This window comes from Hippoglossus stenolepis, chromosome 1, assembly GCF_022539355.2.
Source record: "Hippoglossus stenolepis isolate QCI-W04-F060 chromosome 1, HSTE1.2, whole genome shotgun sequence".
NCBI lineage: Eukaryota > Metazoa > Chordata > Actinopteri > Pleuronectiformes > Pleuronectidae > Hippoglossus > Hippoglossus stenolepis.
This window is the reverse complement of record NC_061483.1, coordinates 3906950-3931787: the sequence shown is the minus strand read 5'-3', so window position 1 is coordinate 3931787 and position 24838 is coordinate 3906950. Positions and strand designations below refer to the sequence as shown.

The 24838-nt window shown below is 43.3% G+C and overlaps 1 protein-coding gene across 3 annotated transcripts in view; it reads right to left on the bottom strand.

Annotated features, from left to right (window-relative positions):
• The window catches only part of prmt3 (protein arginine methyltransferase 3), a 46595-nt gene that overhangs the window by 9979 nt on the left and 11778 nt on the right, over positions 1 to 24838 (bottom strand). The window contains exons 11-15 of one of the 3 annotated variants that reach the window (XR_007032769.1): positions 15649 to 15727; positions 9405 to 9592; positions 6065 to 6151; positions 1716 to 1830; positions 1500 to 1613 (exon numbers count right to left, since the gene is read on the bottom strand). Coding sequence is in view for 2 of the 3 variants with exons in the window: in XM_035156920.2 (XP_035012811.2) it covers positions 1819 to 1830; positions 6065 to 6151; positions 9405 to 9592; positions 15649 to 15727 (366 nt within the window). In the remaining variant the exon portion in view is untranslated. Of the gene's footprint in view, positions 1 to 1492; positions 1831 to 6064; positions 6152 to 9404; positions 9593 to 15648; positions 15728 to 24838 lie in introns of those variants that run through there. The other 2 variants (XM_035156920.2, XM_035156912.2) reach the window with 2 other exon arrangements.

The following is a 24838-nucleotide window of genomic DNA, read 5'->3' as shown; positions in this document are numbered from 1 at the left end:
GTGAAAGTGATCAGATAAACAATAAAGACCTTGATGCTTCACACATGATATATAGTGGACCACAGGGTTTTTACGGTTTGAACTGGGCAGAGTTTGTCAAACTTTTTAACTCACTCGAATAAAACGACACAGCAGGACTGAAACCTTCAGTCCAGATGGGGATTGAAAACTGTTACTCGACAGTGAAGGAGGTTTCATCCTCAGATCATAAGGATTAAAACACCGTTAAAGTAGAAGAGCGCCTTGGAGAGGGGACAGAGTATTCCTGCCAACAGACACACAGCACTACTAACGAGTGTTAACCACCACCAAGGCCCAATAGTCCCCTCAAAGAAATCACATTTAAATCCACCAGATCCAGAATATTATTATATATAGTAATAAATATGTAATAATAATAAATAACAAGATCCAGGATTTATTCTCTGAGAAATCAACGGAAATGTTGAAACTTAATTACGTGGTCCAGTGGTTCTTGTGTAATCCTGCAACCTAACAAACGCAGAGGGAAACATAAACTCTCGTTAGCTGCTACATCTTCTATATCCTTCACCATCTCGCTGCCAAGTAGTGACTCTCAGAAGCTAATTGGCTCATTTCTAGCACCCAGCTGCCTGTCTTCTTTGAAATAAGGCTGATAACAGTTCTTACACAGGCTGAACTAAACAGTAAATGTGCTATAAAACAAAAAAAATGAGCCACAACAGGCCAAAAACAAAAGCTGCTGAGCTGATAATTTCCTCATTTGTCTTGATTTAATGTGGATTGCAAAAAGTATTATGGAATGCAGTCTTGATTTAAATCTTGTTTTTTCACTTTAGAATAATCAGAAAACTCAAATTAAAGAATGTGTCATGTTTAAAATGTATGTTCCCATGTGGGGGTGTGGGGGTGTTAGAGAGACAGATAGAGAGACATGGACAAGGAGAAGAAAGGGGAAACTTAACGCACAGAGACACGTACACACACCCACACAACCAGAAACAGGACAAATTAGAGTGAGCGTTTTTCATTTTCATCAGCGTTTAGCCTTGGGCCCCGGCTCTGTCTGTGATAAGTGATGACGGTGGGCTTCTCGACGGCCCACGGAGGAGGCTCCGCAACGCTGCCGCTCTCCGGCCCCCGTTCTCCGGGAAGAGCGCCGGGAAAATTAATAATTATCATCATGGATAACACCAACAGGGAGCAATTCATCATCGCTCCCCTTTTGCCTGGCTGTGTGTCAGCGAGCCGTGGCCGGGCCAGATACTATTATACGACTGTGTGGGGGAGGAGGAGGAGGAGGGAGGGGTGGTTAAGGGGAGGGAATTTGGGAGGGGCACTGAGGGGAAGGGAGGGTGGGGGCAGGGGAAAAGAGGGCTAATGCACTTTTGATGGGGTTTATCCAGGCGTGGAGGCTTCAAGCACGACCACATCACGGGAAGGTTGGTGTGAATCCACCCCCTCCCCTCCCCATCTCCTGCATCACTCCTCCCTGGAGCACGAATCCACCTCAGCTGCAGCCCACCTCCCGTCGGTGTTCCTCACTGGTGAGGCCTCTCAGACAAATAACCGTCGGAGAAGGTCCAGAGGTCCAGAGTCAAACCTTACCTGAGATCAGCCGCATCGCTGAGCTTTGTTCAAGGTAATAGAGAGAAAAGAGAAACTGAACACACTGGAGTTCAGGTCGGGAGATGGATGAAGAATAATATTAAACTGAAACAACATTTACTCACAATTTTCTGGGGAATTCCATATTTTATCCACCTGGGTGCATCCGTTTCTCTTGTGTTTGTTTGACTGTTAGTTGGCAGGATTACGCAAAAACCACTGGAGGAATTACCACAAAACCTGGTGGAGGGATGTGGTATGAGAACATAAATGGGCAGATCCAAGAATTTAGTTTCAATTTCTCTGCAGATTCCCATTGAGATCATTCAATCTATGGTGATAACAGGGGTGCAAGACTAAAGAGTGAAAGACAAGGTCTCACTGATGAGAGAACTGCATTATGGGTATGTGCACAACTTCAGCTGACACTATGAGGTCTGACCACGTGGACAGTAACAACTTTATGGACACACGTGGCAAATATGGCTGCACAATAATAATAATTAAAAAAAGGTTCATGGCGGAAAATGGCGGAATGCCACAATTAATGGGAAACGCTGCTTTGACGCGCCAGATTACCACGAAACTCGGTGGAAGGAAGTACCCATTCAATTTAAAAGGATCTGCTCTTCTTCGGGTTCCTGTATTTGCACGTGTTGTGACTTTTTGCAGCGCACGCGTCGTCAAATTGATGAAGTTGTTTTCTTAATTTGCAGTGCGCTGAGCTCTCTCTGCCACCGACAGCTGGGCCTTGGTGTTCACTCTATTCGAGTTTCCTGTTCTATTCTGTCATGACAACCTTTTCCTCAGCACCTTTGTTGCAGAGACTTGGGAGCAAACCTGAAACTAAACTGATGGAGTAAACCAGAAATGAACTAATACGGTGAACTGGAAAAAGCCAGAGAAGCGTTTCTTATTGACAGTCGGCTGATACCACACCTCTGAATCCTATGTAAGGATATACAGAGAGAGTATTTTTCCATTAACAATTCCCTCCCTAATGTGCTGAACTTGTCCTTGAAGTTGACGAGTGCCTACCCTGTCAGTCCAGAAGGCCGCCCCCCCCCCACACACACAATTTAAATTTGATGGAAAGTAGCTTGGAGATGGATTGCAGAGACATTTTTTCTCTGTAGCGCTACAGTAGCTACGTCAGCAGCAGCTGAGACAGAGGTGTTAAAATTAATTACAGACAGAAACTTCTTCTCTCCTGCCACGCCATCAGCATACATCATTTTCAGCCTCCAGGAGGGGGATGAGGCACTTGTGTGCTTCCTGCTTTACAGTTCAGGTAAGAACAGAGCAAAGGATACAGATGAACAGAGAGAAGTTCTGATCCAAGTTTGAAGGAAAGTTTCAGCAAGAAAAACCTTGAATTTGGAAAGTAACCTCACCCCTTCACCCTTTTTTCACATTTTGTTTTGTTGCAGCCTCATGAGGAAAGTTTTAAATCTTCAATCTACACAAAATACCCCATAACAGAGTGAAAACAGGATTTCCAAACTTTTTTTACAGGGAAAAATTGGAGTAACACTGAGTATTCAGTTATTTTTACGATGACGTTTTACTGAAGTGCCTCCAATGTCTCGTGATCATCTTTGAGATGTTTCTCCATCTTGATTAGCGTGGCCCCAGAAGCCCCCAGACGCCAGAACCCTCATTTTTGTTACAATTTGTGGAAGTGGAGATGTGTCGTCCATCTCTTGTATCGACCGTGTCTGTTACCAAGGACCTTCTCCGCTGATTGCTCAGTTATGCTGGAAGGCCAGCACTGGGAAGAGTCCTGGTTGTTCCGAGCTTCTCACATTTAAGAACCACTGAGGCCACAGTGGCTCCTGGGAACCTTGGATGCAGCAGATCTTTTTCCCCCAACCTTCCACAAATCTGTGTCGTGACTCAATTGAGCTCTGCCGACAGTTTGGTGGCTTGGTTATGGCTCCGTTATGCTCCGTCAGCTGTGAAAACGTGTAAATAGACAAGTGTGTGTGTGTGTGTTTCCAAATCATGTACCACTTTGACTCGAATCAAGGTGTAGAAACATCTGTCAATTAGATTTTTCAGTTTTTCCCTTTTTCAATGTATTTGCAAGCGTTTCCAAAAATTCTGTTTTCACTTTCCAATGCACGGTGTTCTGCGTTTGGCTTCACAGGCAGACGTGATGTAAACAAGGCAGCGAGCGTGTGAGACGTAAAAAGGGAGGCGAGGAGAGGAGGGATAAAACAAAGCAGGAGCAAGAGGATTTGTCTTGTGCGTGATCGGCGCAGACGCAGGGGTTGTGCTGTTCATTTAATGCAAGGTTAGGCAGGCTGAGCTGATGAATGGACTGTCGGCGAGAGAACAAAAGCAGGCGCTCCATCACGAGACGGGAGAAGCAGCCGCTCACCGATCCCCAAAGTACTGGTCCAGGAGCGATTTACCCTTCACACATCCTAACCTTAACTACTACTGAGGAGCTGTAGCCGATGCTGACTACAGATCAGTATCTTTATGGTAACTTCGGCCGACTCCTGCACGTCAATGATCCATCTGTACATTCTGGGACAAACGGGCTGGATGCTGTATGTGATGCCTTAACCACAGGATATCTGTGTAATAGCAAAGACTGAGGAATAAATCCTTTACATATTTGAATTATGCCAACTGAGGCTGATTTGACAGGAACTAAAAATGGATTTTTTTTAAAAAACCCTGAAGAAATACACCTCTGTACCACACGAGCACGACCCCATCATCTGTTACGCTGCAGCCGAGCTCACGACTGGACTTACATCCCAGAAATAGAAAGTAGTCGCTTTCAATTACTGGCGAAAGAGAAGACAGGAAAAATGAGAGGATGTTTACAAATCCCATTAAATCCACCGGCCTTACCCAGGGAGCACAGGCCAGATAATAACCACCTATTGATTATCCATTAAACCGATACACCAGACAGTGCAGTAACACTGCAGCACAAAGCCGCTCCACAACACAAAGGCCTTTCGTACAGACACATCACTTCTCACGCCGCAGAGAGTCGGCGCTTGCAGCCGCTGTGAAGCCGGCAGCTCGCTACTGGGAGAAAGAGAAATGTGGCCGAGACGCTGGAGCAAGTTCAGGGGAGGTTGGTGGGGAAGAGTTTTGGGGTGGGGTGGGGGGGGGTTGATGGTGGCTGCTATCACCTCTAATAAACTCATAAACCATGCTCCATGCTTTGCTGCCTGTAGCTGACCCTTACCGAGGACACCCACTTCCATTTTATGCCACAGACAATTGTGTTGTCATTGGACAAGCGCACCTACACACCACGACTCAGAGGCTCAGCCGGGTGGACTTCGTCCATGGGATCTTGGGGGGGGGGATTATGTTTTGAAGTAGTAAATTATCAACATTTGTTTGTCTGATAGCAGGATTACGCAAAAACTACCGGAGGGATTAACCCGAAACTTGGTGGAATGATGCTGTAGGAATCAGGGAAGAACCCATTCAATCTTGAGGGAATCTTGATGAAAGAAATGTGTGAGATTTGGTGCAGAAAGATCTGGATCTAATGAATTTAAATGTGGTTTCATAAAGGCGCTGTTGGGCCTTGGCGGAGGAAAGCACTCTCTGGTTCCCCTTTAGTTTTAATTATGAAATGAGTCTGCTGGTTTTACACCCTCAATTCTAAATAAAAATGTGGATGCTGTTTAAAACGAAAATAACAACAGAATGCAATAATTTGCAAGACAAACAATATGATTAAAATACAAATGTGTGGAAGTGCTTGTATTAACGTTTTAAATACTACAAAAAATGTAATCATGCAAAGTAAAGATATATAATCTGATGGGAGCGATTTCTAACCTCATCAGTGAGATGGTTGATTAGATATGAATCGACTCAACAAACTGTACAACAAGAACAGACAAAGTGTTGGGTAACCCTCTGTAAACAGGTGTGTGTGAGAGAACGACAGGACGGTCACCATCCACCATGTTGTATGACATGTAATTCAAAGTCACATTAGCCCCGGCTGCTCTGATTCAATTTGAAACTCCATTAAATACTCAACTGACGGACGTCCTCTCGAAAACAGAGACGTGATCTATCAACGTGACCTGACTGACGCCTTTAGATCATTACCTTCCTCAAAATATCTCTCATAAATGACAGGTTGATGAATAAATGACAGATGGACACAGTGGATGTTGAAATGTTTGTTTCAGGTACAAAAATAAAAATCTTATTGATATCTGGAAAATGTCTAAATGCAATTTAGCACCATACATATTAAATGCTATAAGCTAAAATACTCAGACATATATTTTATTAGCATTTTGATGCCCAAGAACAAATGTATTAACTCAACATGCTCTTTGAATTTTGCATAGCAATGTGGATATTGTGGTCCTACACTACCCACTCAGTGTGTGTGTGTGTGTGTGTGTGTGTGTGTGTGTGTGTGTGTGTGTGTGTGTGTGTGTGTGCGTGTTGTGTGTGTGTGTGTGTTACTTACAGTGCATTCTGTAGTGTTTGTTATCTTTAAGCAGAAGTCCGATGCAAACTCCAGCTCAGACAGGCAAACTCTGTTACAGTCAAGCGTCTGTTGGAAGTCAAAAGTCAAAAACACGGATCAAACTACACATTGTGATCAATTTCAGAACAATGAGCACAGACATGCATGAGGAAGAATCAAGAACACAAGTTTGAGTTAGTCAGATAATTATACAAACAGTGAGTACACCTGTACTTACACTGAGGATTCCTGAATAGAGGGAGCATAGTAACACTGAGCACTGGATTAAGAAGGATAACTGCTCATCTTCGTTTCCTCTTACAAATAAGCTTGAATAACGCAGTGGTTTGTTTTCTCTTTGGTATCATCTGAAATCGACCTTCTCCAACCTTCTGTTAAACATATTTACTTAACCTGACGAGGGTAAACATTGTGTCAGGTTGACATCAGCAAGATAAAAAAAGATCAGTTTATTTAAAGGCTCCTTTTACCCTTTACCATAAAAAGGACACACTGCAGATTCATGTCTCCTTTTTGCCCTCAGGTCCACAGATTTGCAGCGAGTTAAACATAATTCCACTAAAAAGGTGCAAGGCTGCGAAGTGCCTTCAGAGAAAGAAGCTGTGGAAACATTACTGGACAAAGAATTCAGTGGCAGTGATTGCAAATCTGAAAACAACGAGATTCCACGAACATTACTCGGACTGAGGGTGTTGTAAAAATTGATCCGTACAGTAACAAGACAATAGGATTCACTAAAGAACAGAGCTGCTGTCAAATTAGGCAGGTCGTGCTTTATGGCAGGATGAGAGTGAGTTTCCCCAGAGAAACATCAGCATTAAGCCCTGAGAGGAGTTACAGCGGTGCAGTAATTAATCTCACAAACACAAGCTTTCACAAGAGTAAAGGCAATAACAGTTAAATAGACAACAGCTATCCGAAAAGTAATTTACCATTTACTTAATGTTGCATTAGCAACAGATTAGCTCCAGACAACTACGTAGCTAGTTTGGTTCGCAACAAGCTAATCGAAGGAAAACTCAAATCTGCTAAAATCACAAATTGACAATCACAAAATAGCTGCGATAAAAGAGGAGCTACAGGATAATGCTACGACAAGGCCAGATGAAATATGTCTGTCAATATTTGTAAGCTCACACATCTGATGGGAGGTAAAACCGGCTGTGGCCTAAATCAGGGGCTGCGTCCTTTAAAGGTCGAACCGAGAAAAGACCGATCTGGTCGATGGAGGATCGCTAACTTGTTCTGCCTTTACCGTTGCATCGTTAACTACTTTGAGCCGCCAAGTTGGTCCAAGAGGGACACGGCCATTGGATCCTTTGCTGTTCGGGAATGGAAGGACATTTCTCTGAGGCGGCATTGAAATGGGACGGCTAAGCAATTGTCTTCAGATCCAGTGGGCTAACAGCTTCTGTCAGTTGAGCAGCGACTGCCACAGATTTAAGCCGAGAATGGTTGAGCAAGTTCTTAAGCCCGGAAACCAGTTGTTGAGAATCACCACCATCAACACTATCATCTGCCATCAGACGCCTCACCGGAGAGAAGCAGTCCCACCCCCATCGCATTAGATATAAATGTGCAGTAATTTATATGGTCAGTGAAGAATGACTCGGCAGAAAGAAGTTTAGGATAAAAACTGAAATGGTAATTGATGGTAAAAAAACGCTCCTCACCACTGATTGAAAGCAACGCTCGTGAAAAATTACTCCCAAAAGTGTTTAATTTATGACTGAACTTTAAATAAGGCAGCTTCACTTGGTTGCCAGTTAAAAGATTCACGCAGCCAAACAGCCCTATCTGTTATGCGGGAATTTATAATTCCACGAAAGGGCTCTCAATTTTACGGAATAGCAGCCAGCCTTAATGGAATGTTATTGGATCGTATCAGCGGGAGGCAATAGATGAGAGTCCATGTAATTTGGGCAGAGGGGCTGTCTATTTGTCACTGGAGGGGAGAAACTATCGATTACAAGATTCAAATTCCATTATATCAAGTTCTCCCCTCATTCATCACTTCCACGCATGGGTGGAGGACATGCTGCTTAGCGGGAAAAGGGCCAGAGGAGTGGTAACGCAATGGAACGAGAGACAAGAGGGGACGAGAATCGCTGTACAGAAAGATTCAGAGGTGTCCACGTTCTCAGATGTGTGTGTGTGTGTGTGTGTGCGCTGTGTGTTTGCTTTATCTTTGCGTAATGTGTGTGCACTCCCATCAGCTCAGTGAAAACTGCTCAATCCACAGGAGGCTGAGAGTAATGAAGTTTCCTTAAGAGGAACTTAAACAAGGATTAGATAGATCAATCACCCAGTGCTACGGCAACACACACACACACACACACACACACATACGCACGCACGGACACACACACACAACCCTTAGGGCCCTATCTCTCTCTACAGCTGACTCCTCTCCTTTTCTGTCTAAGTCCTAACTGCTTGGCCCTCACAAACTCTATTCCTCCTTCTTGTGTTGTGTGTTGTTGCTGCACCACACACACACACACACACACACACACACACACACACACACACAGAGAATTTGACTGACACGGTGGTTTACCAACATGTACGTCTGATACGTGTGTAAATGATCAGATATTGTGTTGTTTGTGTCATTCACAACGAAATAACTGATAACTTAATTAAATGAGTTTTAAACTATACTAAACTATCTATTGTTTATCATAAGAGCCGATTGCATTCATATATGAGCTTGAACTAAGAAGAGGCTCATGTTTTTACTTTGGAGACGATGGGGGTTATCGGCTTAAAAGTAAAAAAAAAATGATTCTGTTAGATTTCTAAATTTGCTCAGTATAAATTGGTAATTATAAAATGTTCAAATTCTTTTAGTAAAATGAAAAGTAAGAAATTGCACATCTCTGATTGATTATTGACGTCTTTGACTTTATGATTTAAATACATTTTAAAGCCTGAAGTAAACAATATTCTGTAAAGAACCAAAATCTAAATAAATATTTTTACGCAGCTACATTTTGATCCCTTTTATTTCCTAATCCAGTTTTTTAGTAGGGAGGGGGATTTAAAGCCAAAAATCTATTACGCAGTAACTGGGAATTATTTAAACATTATTTATTGCACATTTTAAATTCACGACACATTACACAACTTATTTTATTTTTATAAAATTACAGAAATATAATTTAGATTATTCCTTTTATTTCCTGGAAATGCAACCAGTGAAGTCACCCTCTTGAATTTGTACTATTATTTAAGAAACAATTAATTTTTACAAACCTTATTAGCTCCTTTAAAATATCTGTGTTGTTACAGGACTTAATTTCACCTGCATTCATACCTGTATGACTGCAGGTTCAGAGATGAGGGAGTCTGCTTTCACCACCTCGACCACGGCCTCGGGCACCACCGCTTTCTTCATGCACGCCATGTTGAAGCCGTACACGTCGTCCCAGAATGCAATGCGGTCTTGGTGCCTCTGCGTGTCGCCCACTGCTGCCAGGCTGATGTTACAAAGGTCTGGATAGACTGTGGAGAAACAAGAGGGGGAAACGGGAGTCAACTTTTTCAACTTGATCTTCTTTCGCATGCCAAACACACACCAGGTCCCCGAGCAGGAAACGTTTCGGTCTGTCGCTTGACCACTGATCTGTTGACGAGGGACTTACACTGAACCTGAAAGTTGCTTAAAGCGCCGATCAATTCACTCCACAACTGAAAGAATGAAAAGCACAGAAACAAACGTGTCACAGTGGATAATTTTGGAGGTCACTGCATCTCAAAATGCAGCGTCAGTGTGATAAACTAGTACACGGCTGCCTGGTCACCTGTGAGTGATTCCATTCAGGAAGTTATTGTGCTCAAACAAAAGACCATCAATCACAACTAAAGGAAACGGCGGACAAACTTCTATTCTCAGTGCTGAGACGCGCTTAATGTCCACTAATGTTGTAAAAAACATTTACAACAGCTTTAATCACGAGGCCTTGTGGGTGTGGAGCCTGGCATCAATTTCCTGAGGCTGCTGTAATGACTGTATCCATCACGTGCGCACAAATCAGGGCCTGATGACCATTTTGTCCTAGTTTCACACTTTGTTCACTAAATGGCTGGAAAATGTGGACACCTGGAAAAAAGCTGCTCCACATCCCCGACGTTACTCGATGAGAATATGCAAACCGTTGACTGGAAATAAAGATGGATGTCCACTCCGCGAAAATGAGGCCAAAATCTCTCGAATGCGGGGGAACCATCTTGCACCGGTGACATCATTCGATGCAAATGCTTGACAAACCAATGCGTCACTCTCAGCTGTCAATCACGTTTCAACCCGTTTTTATATCATCAAATAAGTAACTGAAACCAAACTTATCAGAAACATGAACACGATCATACGTCAGTGTGATAAGAACCACCTAAAATGAAAGGAAACCATTTTTAAGGAAACTTTTAGTTCGGTTCATCATTTACGACCTATACTGCAGCCAGCCACCAGGAGGCTAGCAGGATATTTTGTAAATAGTCTTTGATTCAAACCATAGGTGACAGAGCTTGTGTTGTACCTGTGCATCTCCAAGATAAAAACCAAAGCATTGCCACATAGTTTGAAGCAGACCAAAGTACACAGGAGTATGTGTCCATACAGTAGATAATACCATAAAGTACAAAGTTTACAGAAATCAACTGGTCGCACTCAAATGTCCCCAAATACGATAAGTGTAATATTCGGTGGAGATATGCGCAGCGACTGTTCCTTTCCTCCGGAGGTTGTGATCAGTGAGAACTCGTTAGTTCATTTTAATGGGACGCACACTATGAGCCTGAAGTTGAAAGAGAAAAGCTTTTCTGTGCCGCACAGATTACATTTTAACAGAAGAGGGGAACTTGTCCTTATTTCCATCCTCAAACGGACACGAAGACAAAAACAACCACCAGCGTCCTTCTGTCCATTATTCCCTTCATCAGTTGCTTGTGCCGATTGAACCTGCACAGCATCAATGACACTGTCATCCTGCTTGTATCTGGAAACACTGACAACCACACGTTACTGTGCAGAAAGAGGAATCGTGTATGAATTGCTGGGGATTCGTGTGACCTGGGAATAGTTTGAGGACTGTGAAGCTTGTGCCAGTGGCCAGAACAGTGAAACACAGAGTTTTACAACAGACAACATCATCTTTATCACCTCAGAGAAATGACTGCTGCTGGACATCACCCCCCCACCCCCACCCCGCTATATCTTGGTCATACATTTCTTTAGACCTGACCGGAGGCTGTGACCTCAGAAAAACCAATATTTTTTAGAAGATGGAAGATGTCACGGTGGATCTCTGTGGACTGAGCAGAGGCAGCTGCTCATATTATATGACACTGTCTGTTGAATGAACATTATCCACGTCTTAAAATGAGCATTAAACATGAGCCTTAATGTCTTGTCATTGTGTTTTCACATCTGAATACATTTCTTTGTATGGTTAATATGCTTGGTGATTAAGCCAGAGCTGAGATGCTTGAAGCCTCGGTTATTCCTACTGTGAAGTAACATTAGCCAGCATAGAGGCCTGAGGCTGAAACTGCACATACAGATATGGCAAACTTTATATTTTAACATGCAACTTACCACAGATAGGAGCAACGTATGTTTTTGCTGAGTCCATTTGTTACCTGGTTTGTTTGTATGTCAGTCGGCAGGAACTGCGCAAAAACTACCAAACATATTTCCACTAAACTTGTTTGAACTATGGGACGTGGGCAGAGGACGAACCAAAGACCTTTAGGCACAGATCCGGTTCAAGAGGAGGACACGTTTTTTTCTACCAATTTCCTATGGAATAATGAATGGTATATTTAGAGCACTGATATCTACGAGACTGTGATATTTGGTGCAGCTCGAATGAATTTCTATTAGGCCTTGGTGGAGGTCTGTGCTTTACTGAGTCCCATTATAGCTTGATATTATATTACCGTGGCAATATTATAACTTCCAGCGTAGGCCATCCAGACACATAGTAAAAAAATCAGATAGTTCAAATACTGGAATATAAGGTCAGTATATTAGATGGATGGCAGCTGCTAGTGAGAGCAAAAGTCCACAGCTACACCGAGCTCAGAAATTGCAGCAGCAACAACAGCAGATAGCGACGAAAGCTAATATGTTTTAACACAAAATGCAAAAATAATCTACCAAACAATTAAGAGAGCAAAAATTAAGGTTAGGAAATGAGGCCTGAGATGTGAGCATCAGGGCGAGAACACGTTAAGTCTAATTACCATCACAATGTGATTTGTTGGACACGAGTTACATCCACATTTCTGTTTCCTGCTTGATAATCGAGGGACACATCCGATTTCCTTTTTTGCGAATCCGAACCAAAACGTTGTGTTGGCTAAAGCTACCGAACTGTAAATGAAAACTGATCATAATAATAGAAAGTCCATGTTTGAACCCGTCATCCACCAAACTCTACTTTATCGTCACTCTTTCTACTGTCTCAAATTCCCTAAAGCTACAACGAGCGGAAAACCTTCTTCAAGCAAACAGCGAACCAATGAACAGGCTCCGTTCTTACCATGTTCTCAGCAGCAGGCATTCCTCATAAAAACCTTTAAACTAACATCACTTTTATCAGACTTTTCAAAACAAAATCGAGGACGAACCGAAGAAGCGAAAACAAAAGGTCCAGAAAATTGCAATCATTGTAACTGCGGTGAAACCAAAGTGGCACCAGACCTTATTCTCCATTAAGGAGCAAACCACTAACTTGTTTTTTTTTTACAACCACTTATTACTCTTACTATTACTCAAGCCTGCCAATCACTACTGTTTTAAATATATTTGACTCAGCATGTGTGTGTGTGTTGATGTGCACAGTCGCAAATAACCTTCGACACGCCGGGGCCATAAAATATGTGAATGGATGGTGACGGCTCAGTGATGGGCAACTCATGGCCTCTCATTATTAGCCGAAGCCTGCTTGTGACCCTGTGAGTGACACACACATATTTACACGCACACACAAACACACACAGAGAAACACACACAAACAGAGAAACACACACACACACGCACGCAAACAGCCGATTTGTCACTTCATTCTACTCTGATTACTGAAGCGAGCGAGTAATTATGAGGGCCAGGTGAGAGCAGGGAGGGAGGGGGAAGCTGCTGATTGGGCAGAATCTGGACAGGCCCGTCTGCGAGACACACTGGAGAAGAAGTAGAGACAGAGAGAGGAATGGGAGGGGGGGGTGAGGATGGAGGGGAGAAAGGGGAAGAGGAGGGAGGGGGGTACATGGGCGTCCCCAGATTCATGGCTTTGACATCTGCGTCCTTCTCGACTCGCTGGTCACAGCCTGTTTGTCACCCCCTCCACTCCACCCCACTACCACCCTTGCTCTCTCTATCTCCCCCATTGGTCGGCTGTGAAAGAGGGGGGGGGGTTGCATGGGACAAAACAGATCCCTTTCCCCTGGATGCTGTGCTGTGCCGTGCCGTGCCAGGCATGCAGGGACACATTTAAGGATGAAGGGGAGGTTAATGTAGTGCGGAGAATGAGGGAGCTGCTGTAACTCTCTTCTAATGTAGCTTAAACACACATACAGCTGCAGTGCTGCGGGGCCGGACGAATAACTCAGCGCAGCCACGTCCACACAAACACACACAGACACACACAACCGCTGAATAAATGTAGAAGTGTGTGTAGAGTGACACAGGTTAAGGGGTGTGTACCCTTGTTTTTTGTGCTGAAATCCAGGAATATCTGCTTCACGGATTCGCTCACAGGAACACAGCCTGGGGGCGTGTTTACCTCTGGAGCCACGGTGTCAAGTTCCCGCCCATATATGCACTCGACCAATCGCAAGTCAATCTCCGCTGTCAATCATGACGTTTTCTTACAACACTAAATAACTTATTAAAACCAAACTTACCAGAAACACGAACACGTTAACAAACATCAGTGTGATAAGAAGTGTAAGCGCCTTTTCCGTTTGTTTTATTGGGAAAGTACACTGGCTGGATTGATAGAGAACTTTTATTGTGAAAAGGTTCAGTAAAAATAAACGAGCTAAGTATTGCACCAGTGTTCCACTTGCTGAGGTCGATGGTGCTTTCTGGTTTCAAGTGTTTCCCACTGGATCCAGTGAGAGCAGCCCCGGTCGGGAGCGTCGGGGTTAAAGGCTCACGACGAACCACACGTTGTCCTCTGACCTGTCACTTTCTCATTCGCTCGGGTCGCACCTTCGCTCGTCCCGTCTTCCTCGCTAACAGACCTGTCTCTGTAGGTGAGGGTGACCTTTCTCACGAGTCCCCAGGAGCCACTAAAGGCAGCGCGGTGGAACCGCTCCGTAGTTGGGTTGCATTTGGCACAAGCCATTAAATATGGTCAGTGGCAGAGATGGAACGACCCAGGAGACTGAGATGCACATTCAAAGACACAAACATGCACCTAAACGGTATTCTTAGTGCACCACAGGGTTTTGAAATGTCAGATATTCATCTCTTTTGTGTTGCTGGTAATACTTTGCCTCTTATCCATTTCTTTTATGGTTAAAAAGAAGCAGGATATAAGGCTAAACCGTCATCGCCAAGCTGCTACTGAGGCAAAATGTAAAAGTCACGAGTGCACGCATGTTTCTCCTCCCATCCTTCAGGCCAGCCACACAGGAGACGTGTTGTCTTTACAACAGCTGCGCGTCAGTTGAAGATGAGCTGCTGAGCCTCCCCACAGGCTGGACCGTCCCCACTCAGCTGTTTGTTACAGCACCTCGGAGCATCGCTCTGAATAGAAGGAGGAACCGTCCTTCCCACTGTCAAGTCATTTGTCACAAATATAAACTCAGTACCTTCGCCAAAGAGGTTCTGTTTCTGCAGGATCCAGCAAAAAAGCTGATTTTGCAGATTTTTTAAAAAACTTGGTGGAAGGATGGGACATGGGCCTGGGAATAATTCATTCTTGATTAAAACTAAACAGGCATATTAAGGGGAATGATATCTCAGATTTTTTTTTAGGCTCGATTGAATTTAAAGGGCCTGTTGGGCCTTGGTGGAGTGACCTTCGAATTAATTTCTGGCTTTTGTTGGATTCTACAAAATCAAGAGTCAAGGTCTGCAGCTTGCTTGTGTTGAATTTGACCGAGCTGGTAAGAAATACAGAAAAACTACTGTACTCACTCATTATTATTCAGTTATTCCAACTTTATAATCTCTGCGGAAACAATTTTGAATTTGTAAAAACGAAACAATCCAAAAATGCTCCTTTTGGCGTATAAAACTAATATTAAACAATTTTCCTACTTTGGAAATGGCTGCTGAAAAGAAGAGCTTTCAGATCTGCCACTTGTCACAAAGACGCAAGGACAGGGAAACTCGTTTAAATGAAGTATAGTCAACACATGAGGTGGCAGGTCTCAGGTTGAGTGATCCACTGATAATAAAGCATTTGGGATTATTAATGGACCTTTTCCATTTGAATCTTATCCTGTATACCATGTGAAATGTATTTATCAGTCTATAATGTGTGTGACGCTGTTTGTGTGTGTTTTGGAGGATTTAAAAAAAGAGAAAGAAAACTTGAGAGACCAACCTGAGCCGCCATCAGCTAAGTAGAGGTCCCTGGCGTACAGCACAGAGTCCAGCATGGATTCAAACAGCAAGAAGTAACCCTGGAAGAGAGGATATAAACACCATTACTCCAAAATCTTATGGAAAAGAGTTTATTAAACACAAGGGGGGGGGGGGGAACAGCTTTCATTCAGTACCATCTGGTATCTGACAGTTCAAAGCACGTAATGAATGCGCGGCTGCAGATCTGCCACGTAATTAAATTATCTTTTAATCCAACATCACTACTGGGAAAAATTCCAAATTTGCAATGACTGTGAACGGAGTGATGTGCGTGAGTGGTCTGCCGCCCAGCATCCAGAGGTGTGACCCTGAGCTGACCTCGTGTCCTGCTCCAGTGGACAGCACATTAACCGTGGTATTATTTCATTAATGCTGAAATTGAGTTTTGTCCACATCTTGTTGGCTTCGACCTGAGTGGCAGATACGGCTTTTTCTACCTGCTGGGTCCTCCACCAATCCGGGGGAAGCTTGAGCTGCAGCAATATGTTATTTGTGAGCACAACATTTGGGGCCGGTTGAAATTTATGGGAGGGCACATTCCCCATCAGGGACAGGGAGGAGCAAAACCAGTACATGGATATTTCACTGTAACTTCTGACCCACATCAGTCGTTTCACAGCTTTAACACTGACTGGCTCCTTCAGGGGGGGAAAAAAAAAATCAATGCTTTCAGTTCTGTGTTTTAGAAGCAAAGCAAGAGTGACACTTTCAGTTTTCAGTCTGGAGCTCATTTTCCCTCCTAATAAATTAATTCATTCGTGCATGACTCCAATAAGTGCAATGAAAGAGCAATGGATGTGATAACAAAGAGCGTATCTAACATTTTGGGTTGTTTTCTAATTGGGAATATTTGGGAAATGTCTCTCCAGCCCTAAATTTGGAAACGTGGATGTAAGTGTGTGATGGAAAAATAAGAAAACAAGAAACAAGAATATATCACCACCAAGGCCGATTAGAAATTAGCGCTCTACATATGCCTGCTTTTTTTCCATCAAGATCGCTGCATATATTTTTCACAAAGTTCCAGAAAAAATGTCCAAAAACACCCTGTGTCGCGATGTAAAAGAAAATCCTGGATCATCCCCCTTCGTAGAATCTGCTCCTAAAGTGAATGTGTGCGTCCTTGGCCCATATCCGACCCTTCCACCAAGTTTCAAGACGGTCAGTTGAGTAGTTACTGTGTCATTCTGCAAACAGACAAACATTGGTGGAGGTAACACAATGACCTGGGTTGCGTTTTTAAAAAAAACAATCGAATTGGTCTGATTCCACTTCAGCGAGGGGAACGAGGGACAAGGAGAGGTGAGGGCCAGGACAGAAGATAAAGCGTGAACGAGCGTGTGATGAAGTTAGAGGTGGAGAGGAGGAGTCGGAGAGCGCAGAGTGATGTAGAGAGAACGCAGTGGTCGGCTGAATAGTAATTCAACGAGATAAGAGCCTTATTATTCAAATAATGACAACATTTTATCAGCGAGCGCGGAGAGGAGAGCGAGCGGCAGACAAACGGGGGGGAACAGCCCTGATTTATAACTCCAGCTCCAAAATCGTCACCATCTCTGTCATACGCCTGCAGCTGATAATAATGACAGCGATGAGGCCGATATGACCACCTCACCCTCCACGGGGCCATAAAGGGAAACGTTCTCCGTTTATCGGCGCCTGGACTGGTTGAGAACCAAAGTCAGACTGGCGGATCGTCTGCTGCTGCTGCCGTGGTCAGTTCGTGTCCTTAAAGCGGCAGAGAAGGTCGTTTTTAAAATCCTCACAGAGTAATTTAGAGCCCAATTTCACAGGACACTGATTCACTTGAAGTAAAAGGAGATATGAGCGTGGAGAGAGAGACCCTCGAAAGCAGAGTCACACCGAAACTTTCATCATCAACATCGTTACTGCCTCCCGTGTCCTGACCAGCAGCACGGACCACGCTTCTTCTGGCATGTGAGGAGAACCAAGACCTGGAGAACCACAAACTAAAGCTGGACTGAGGCTGATGTGGAGGTTCTGTTGTTTCAGTCACAACCAGGATGGTGTTGCAAGGCAGAAGAACTATTGATGGCAGAAGCAGTTAGTATTGATTTGTATCCCCGACACCTTTATCAACAATATCTCTCTTTGTTTCCAAACTTTTAATTAAAAGACTTGCATTACTAAGTTTGTATTCAAGTTCATTATCTTGGACTTTGGACTCTAGTCGTAGCTCAGACGTAAACGAAGGCTGTACAATGTTCAAAATGCTGAAAGATACAGATAAGAAAGAGGGACAGAGGATTAGATAGAAACATATTTAGCCGAGCTTAAACTGTAGCAGGGAGGAAACCGCCATTTGTTGAAACACCAAAATAATACACCTTCACAGCTTAGCTAAGACTCAGCTAACGTTGCTTTCCTCGTACTTCTGAAGTATTTTAAGTAGTTCTTTACTGGTTAGGGCTGTTTTACTGCACTGAACCTCCTCAATGTATCTGCTGACACGTTGGTTAATCAATACCAGTGAATCAAAGAAGTGATGCAGCTGTTTAAGACGTTAGTTGTTGAAGCTCGTCGGCCGAAATCTGTACCAAGATTTCTCTTTCTCCTTTTATCTCACGTCACCTTATCTTTATTGATTTGTGCAAAGAAAAACAAGATTTAATCTCCACACCAGACTTACTTACTAAAAAAAAATTCCTTTTGTACCATTTCCGCCGATCGATCCGCCTGTCAGCGACACAGACAGGCGGAGGTGTAACTGTGAGGAACAGTTTACTGTCAGGCAGCGAGGGCTGGATGCGGCCGAGGCTCTGCAGTATAGTCACTGTGCATTTCCATAAAAGAGACTAATGAAAACCTAATGAGAATGGGCTGGAGCAGCTTATGCACATTAACAGAATTAGCATATAAAACACATTCCCCTGAGTCGGCTCCCGCAGACACAGCCACGTATACAACAACGCACACGAGAACACACTCAAAGGAAAAAAATGGCAAACGTACTTTTGCAGCTGTGCGACTTTCTGTGTTAGCACGGGAGTATTTTTTACAAAACTCTACACACAGAACTTCTAAGAAGTAATTACTACTGCACGTTTTAGAGGCAGGAGGAGGAAAAAGAGTTCGATGATGACCACATGTCCATCGAGCTCTTGGAGAACGAGTGGCCGACAGTTTGAGGCACCAAGAGGCTTCTGGGTACAAAATCTGCATCAGCACTTTCCTCCGTCCTCCAGCACCTCCTCTCTCCTTCTGCATTCAACACACGTCTTCCTCAATTACTGCAGATCATCATCCCTTCCAGTTCTGGAAGGGGCCAAGGCAAAATAAAGGAGGGTGTGCATGCATGATCATGTGTGTGTGTGGGCGTACGTCCACGCTTGGCTGACTGCTGGAGGCAGCACCGCTACGTCAACAAGCCTCCTCTATATTAGTCTATGGTCAGATTACACCAAATTAGCATAAACATATCAAGCAGAACCCTGTGATAGATTTTAGAGTGTTAACGCTTGGTGGGTGAACATGGCGTAGGTTTCAATTTCCATTTAAATCCATGCAAATAAAAGATAACAGGAAAAGGTATTGCAACGGTGAGGTCATTTGCACGATAGCCACAAGGCCATTAAAAACTGTGGCTCTCTTGAAATCAATAAGTATGTCATGTGTTTTTTTTGGAGATAACCATGACCTGTGAAAGATCATCCAATTAACGCATGTTCGCATGTATGTGTTCATGTTAACGATCTTTACACTTGGAAGATTTTAATGATAATTGCACAATTGTTCTTTGGGTAAAGTGGATTTAACACATTCAATTATTTTTGTGGACTGAAATATGTGCATGTATCCATTATTTTCAGCTTTTGTTTTAATTGCATGGTCCTAAACAGACGTTCGCCGCACGGCCGTCAGACCTGACGTGGCCACACAGTGAATCAAGGCGAGCTGAGAACGTTTACAAGTGAGTTTAAACTTTTTAAATGTTGATGCTGTAATTTTTTAGGCAAGGACAACACATCTAACCCGAAGAAACACAGCAGCCACAGCTAATGTCAGCGTGCTCGCCTCCTCCAGGGGGATCTCAAGGCGTTCCCAGGCCAAATGGGATGTGTAGTCCCTCCAGCAAGTTCTGAGTTTACTCTGGGGTCTCCTCCCAGTTGAGCCCTACTGGGAACCCTCCAATGGAAGGTGCCCAGTATGCATGATGGTAAGATGCCCACACAACCTCGAGTAGACCCTTGGGATGTGGAGGAGCGGTGGATTTAGTCCTAATTCCTCAACCTATCTGAGAGGCTGAGCCCAGCCACCCTCGAGAGAAACCTAATTTCTGCCGCTTGTAGACGTGAAAGTGACTCTTCGTCTTCAGCGTCTCATTTTCTGATCCATAAAGTTTTCACCCGAATACTATTGAACACATATATTAAAGGACAACATAGTTTCACAGGCAGCTGGTAGATGGCAGTAGATGTCACGAGCAGATAACCGGATATTTAATACAGGCACACATCTTTTCCCCAAAGCAGGAATTTACTGTTTGGATGTTGGAAAAGTCACCTTCACATGAAAACTCATTCCGCTTTCAGGTCAAAGTCTAAAGACAGCTGCATAAAAATAAAACAATGCCTGCCTTTGTTTGCCTTTGAAATAAAAAAAAAGTTATAGCTGTAAATTCACACAAACTATAAAAAATCCCAAAACACATTTGCCGGTGTACTTGTTCACAGGCCATTATTAAATTTATCATTTTGAGGGAACGAGGAGGTTATTGTTCTCCCCACAAGAACAATGTCGACTGAGCGATACAGGATTATTGGTTTGGGTTTTACGAGGAAGTCGGAGGAATACATCAGGTCGTCAGGCTCCGCGTTTCAAACCAGAGACAAGTTTACTCTGGTTGTTTTTTGAGCATGTCGGAGAAACGCAACAACGCATTTTGCACGTGTACAATATATGGATATTGGATGTGAGCTGAATGACGGATGAAACGAATAGAAATATGGAGGAATCTTCAATCTAGCAAAGGCGAAACTTATTTAGGTGCCTGAACATATAAAATCTGGGTGAAGCCCCGTACGAATCTCTTTTGCTTCATTTCTGCTCCATTCTGTCTTTCAGTGTGGCTCTATCTGAAAGTGTGTGTGTGTGTGTGTGTGTGTGTGTGTGTGTGTGTGTGTGTGTGTGTGTGTGTGTGTGTGTGTGTGTGTGTGTGTGTGTGTGTGTGTGTGTGTGTGTGTGTGTGAGTGAGAGTGACAGTCAGTCAGACCGAAGGACAGAATGACTGATGACTACCACCTTCTTCTGGGGCAGGTGAAGCTCCGAGTACTGATAATGAGGCTAAAGAGGAAGGGCTGCCATTAATTTGACTTCAAAACGCTACCCCACACACACACGACTGACAGAGTGTGTGTGTGTGTGTGTGTGTGTGTGTGTGTGTGTGTGTGTGTGTGTGTGTGTGTGTGTGTGTGTGTGTGTGTGTGTGTGTGTGTCTGTCCCGTCTATATTCTGTGCACCAGTGACACTTGCTTTGTGATCAAACTACGTTCAACTCAATTTAAAACACCTGGGCAGCAGAGTTTTGCATGTTCATGGTGCCTTCAACACTTTTATGAAACAGAACTTAACATCCACTCACTAATCAAGGACACTTGGCCTTTGACTCTGTCCATGAAATTATTATTATTAAATTAAGTTCCCTACATTTTCTCGTGGGATGGGATTGGTGGTTGGATCTATTTGTCGTGTGCTGACTCCAGTTTAAGAAACGATAGTTTGGTAAAGAACCAACTCTCCCGTGACTGTCTCTCCTCATGTTTGTATGACGGTGCCATTAAACACCATCAAGCCAGCAGGCCCATCCACCTGTGATTGATCTTGGACTGCCAATCTTTATTTAGTCTTTGGAGAACGCGGCTCTCCCCTCCTCCTCCTCCTCCTCCTCCTCCTCCTCCTCCTCCTCCTCCTCAGCGCCCCCAGACTCTCTCTTATCTGCTCTGGACTGTTTGTTTTTTCGTTGTGCCGAGAGAGAGAGGACCGATCAATGCAGTGAGTTATGAAATGACAGGGGTTCTGCTGAAGGCAGTCTCTCAAACACACAGCAGACACTCATTTGCCCCCTGCTCCTCCTCCACCACCACCACCACCACAGATGCACCACATTCATCACCCGTCTCTGTCTATCGGCGCCATAACCACCGTGTGTCTGCTCAATCCAACAAGTCTGACAGCTGAACATCAGCCGTATTATCCTTTGTTTGTGAACCATAAAAAGCCTTTAATTATCAGGTAAGTAACTCATCAGTTAACTAATATACTTTTAAGGTTATCGCTATAAAACTACAGCATGCTGGTATTTAGTCTTCATATTCATTATTTCGAACATTTGCTGTTTATGATACCATTCCACTTGATTATACAGATGTCAACACTTGTCCATAATTGCACAATAATACAAAACGTCGAGTGGAAAACAGCATCTGAAAAAAAAAATGGCTGTTAAATTGATTAAAATGTAATTAAAGGAATACTTTATCTTATTTCCTGTATTACGAGGTGGAAGATGAATTATCAATCAATCAATCCACTAAATGTGTCGGACAGTTACGCTTCTCATCTGTTCAATACGTGTTCTGCAGATCAACGTCTTGATTGCTGCAGTTCACATCTCCATGCAAAGAGCCCAGGGGGGGTAACACCAGCTCTGTGGCATCAGCCTCGCTTAAGTTCGAGGGGGTAGTTATAAAAGTACACGAATAATACGGCTTCTAACAACTTGCAACCAAATTAGTTCTCATCTATTCATCCATTATCTGTACTGTTGATCCTTTAAGGGTCAGAGAAGAGGCCACTCGCTAAGACTCGGCCATTAAGATGTAGTAGACTATTGCATTAAGGGAATAGGCTACACATGTACTTTTACTTTTAGTGCTTAAAGTATATTTAAAAGCAAGTACTTACTTACTTCTTCTTCTTACTTGTACTTTTAAAAAAATGTTTGAGTACTTCCTGCACCGCTGGTGTTTGGACTGCGGGAGGAAGCCAGAGTAAACCGAGTGGCCTTCAGGTTCGAACCCATGACGTTCTGGGTTCTGTTTCGTGCAGCTGAACACTGCCCCACTGTGCCGCCCCGCCTTATTATCAAAATGTGCAAATATCATAAAATGTCGGGCCATTCCTGGATCCGCCCGCTCGTCCGGATCTGCGCCAGCGAGGACAGGATTTTCAAAAATGCTGCGTTCAATGTGTAAAACAGCTGCTTAGTAAAAATACACCAACATCGTGTACATTGCTTAACTTGACACTTCGAAGTTTAAGCAACAACTTTCCATCCTGTTCCTCAGCTATTTTCTGTTTGGGTTTTTGGGGGGGATTTACTGTCTCTCGAGAATGAATGCGTCTTCAAAGTCCTGAACATTTTTCACAGAGTGCCTCTTCACAACACGTTCAATCACTGTACTGTACATGCAATGATGGATGATGAATGTCGTTCTGGTTTTTCTTTCCTTCTGCCAGTAAAACCAGGGCCTCTCCGTCTCCAGGCATTGATTTGTAGGTATTCATTTGAACAAATATCAGATTTATAACTGACGAGTCTGTCATACTACTCTAAACTACCAACTCATTTGTGTGCAGCTGTTTGAAAAGCTTCTCATTCTGCTCTTCCCATTGAGTTTTTCCTCTTCTGTCCGTTTCTTTTATCATCGAATCGATCCCGTATTCCTAGAAATGTACTTGGACTCCGATGCACAGAAGAAACGCAGGATGTTCATCTATTCTTAGTTACTCCCACTGCACACCCCTTACGTTGCATTGACCCAATTAGGCCTTTCTCTGCAAAAGCCTCCTGCTGTGTGTGTGTGTGTGTGAGTGTATTTTGGGAAGAGTCAGGCCAAGGTATTAGTGAAAGTCACAAAGCATTTTGATGCTGTTTCACTTCTGTGATTTGACAATTATACAGATTCAAGTGACAAGGATGTTTGGTCATAATGCAGGAAGGGAACAGAGCAACTAAACCAAGAGTAAAACCAGTGACCTAAAAGTTATAATCCTTCATGTTTCCATTTTAGGTTTTATACTAAATTTGGGGCAGGAAACTCTTTTTGCGCAGTGATTCTGTCAGAAACGCAACAGAGGAGAAACTGCTGTACCTTATTACAACGGCGCAGCCAAAGAAACTCACAATGAATTGGTCCTTTTAGCATCATGTCGTGAGAAATAACGACACCACCCAACAAACAGCAGAGCACAGTAATCTACTGCCACAGTCTCAGTGACGAATACATCGGGTTTCCTGCGACTGGGCGCAGAGCTGGAGGAGCCTGTTTCACATGCATGCACCTGCAGTGACTTATGTAGTAGTACTTCATTAAAATATATAAAAACGACTAGATGTACTTGTACGAATATCACAGCATCTAAAGCAGCTATAAGATATGAATGAGATACAATTTTAAGTCTATATACACAAGCACTGGTTCCTGTGATTTTGCTTTATTGGTGTTTTTTTTTTTTAAATCACCCAAGAGAAAGATCATTACAAAATTGAAATGCATTGAATGGCTGAATGTTTTGAAAGTCAAATTATGTCTTTTGCTTGTTTGAAACTATTTCATGAGTTGGTTTTATTGGTAGAAATGTTAAATTGGAATATTCCAATTAATGTTTGGAAACATTTAAGTTGAAAATGCATCAACAAGAGAAATTATATTGTGCAAGATACGTTCGATATTAGATAATGAATATGAATTAATGGTTAATTAGGGCTCAGTCTGCCTAAATGGAGTTTTGCTAACTAACATTACATCAGTATTACAACTTTTACACAAACCCTGAAAACACACCATGGATCCACAACATGCGACGAACTCTGAAAAATAGATCTGATGCTCGAAAATAAGGGGGAAAAAAGAAAATCACATCCCGGAGCGATGACATCTCCAGTTTCTCCCCGAGATAATAAGACGCTACCTGGCTGTAAGACGAAGCCATTAAAGTTGAATGCATTCGGAAGCCATTTACACCGGAGAGAAAGTGCACTCCTGTTGACAACTGTCATTTTTCCATTTTACACAGGCAGATCGGAGGGCAGCTTCTGAAGCCCCGGCCGCTCTGAGAAATGTCTGCCATCTCTGCCGTGATGAGAAGTGACTGGAGGATTCTTAGATTTATTAGCGCTCTGTGAG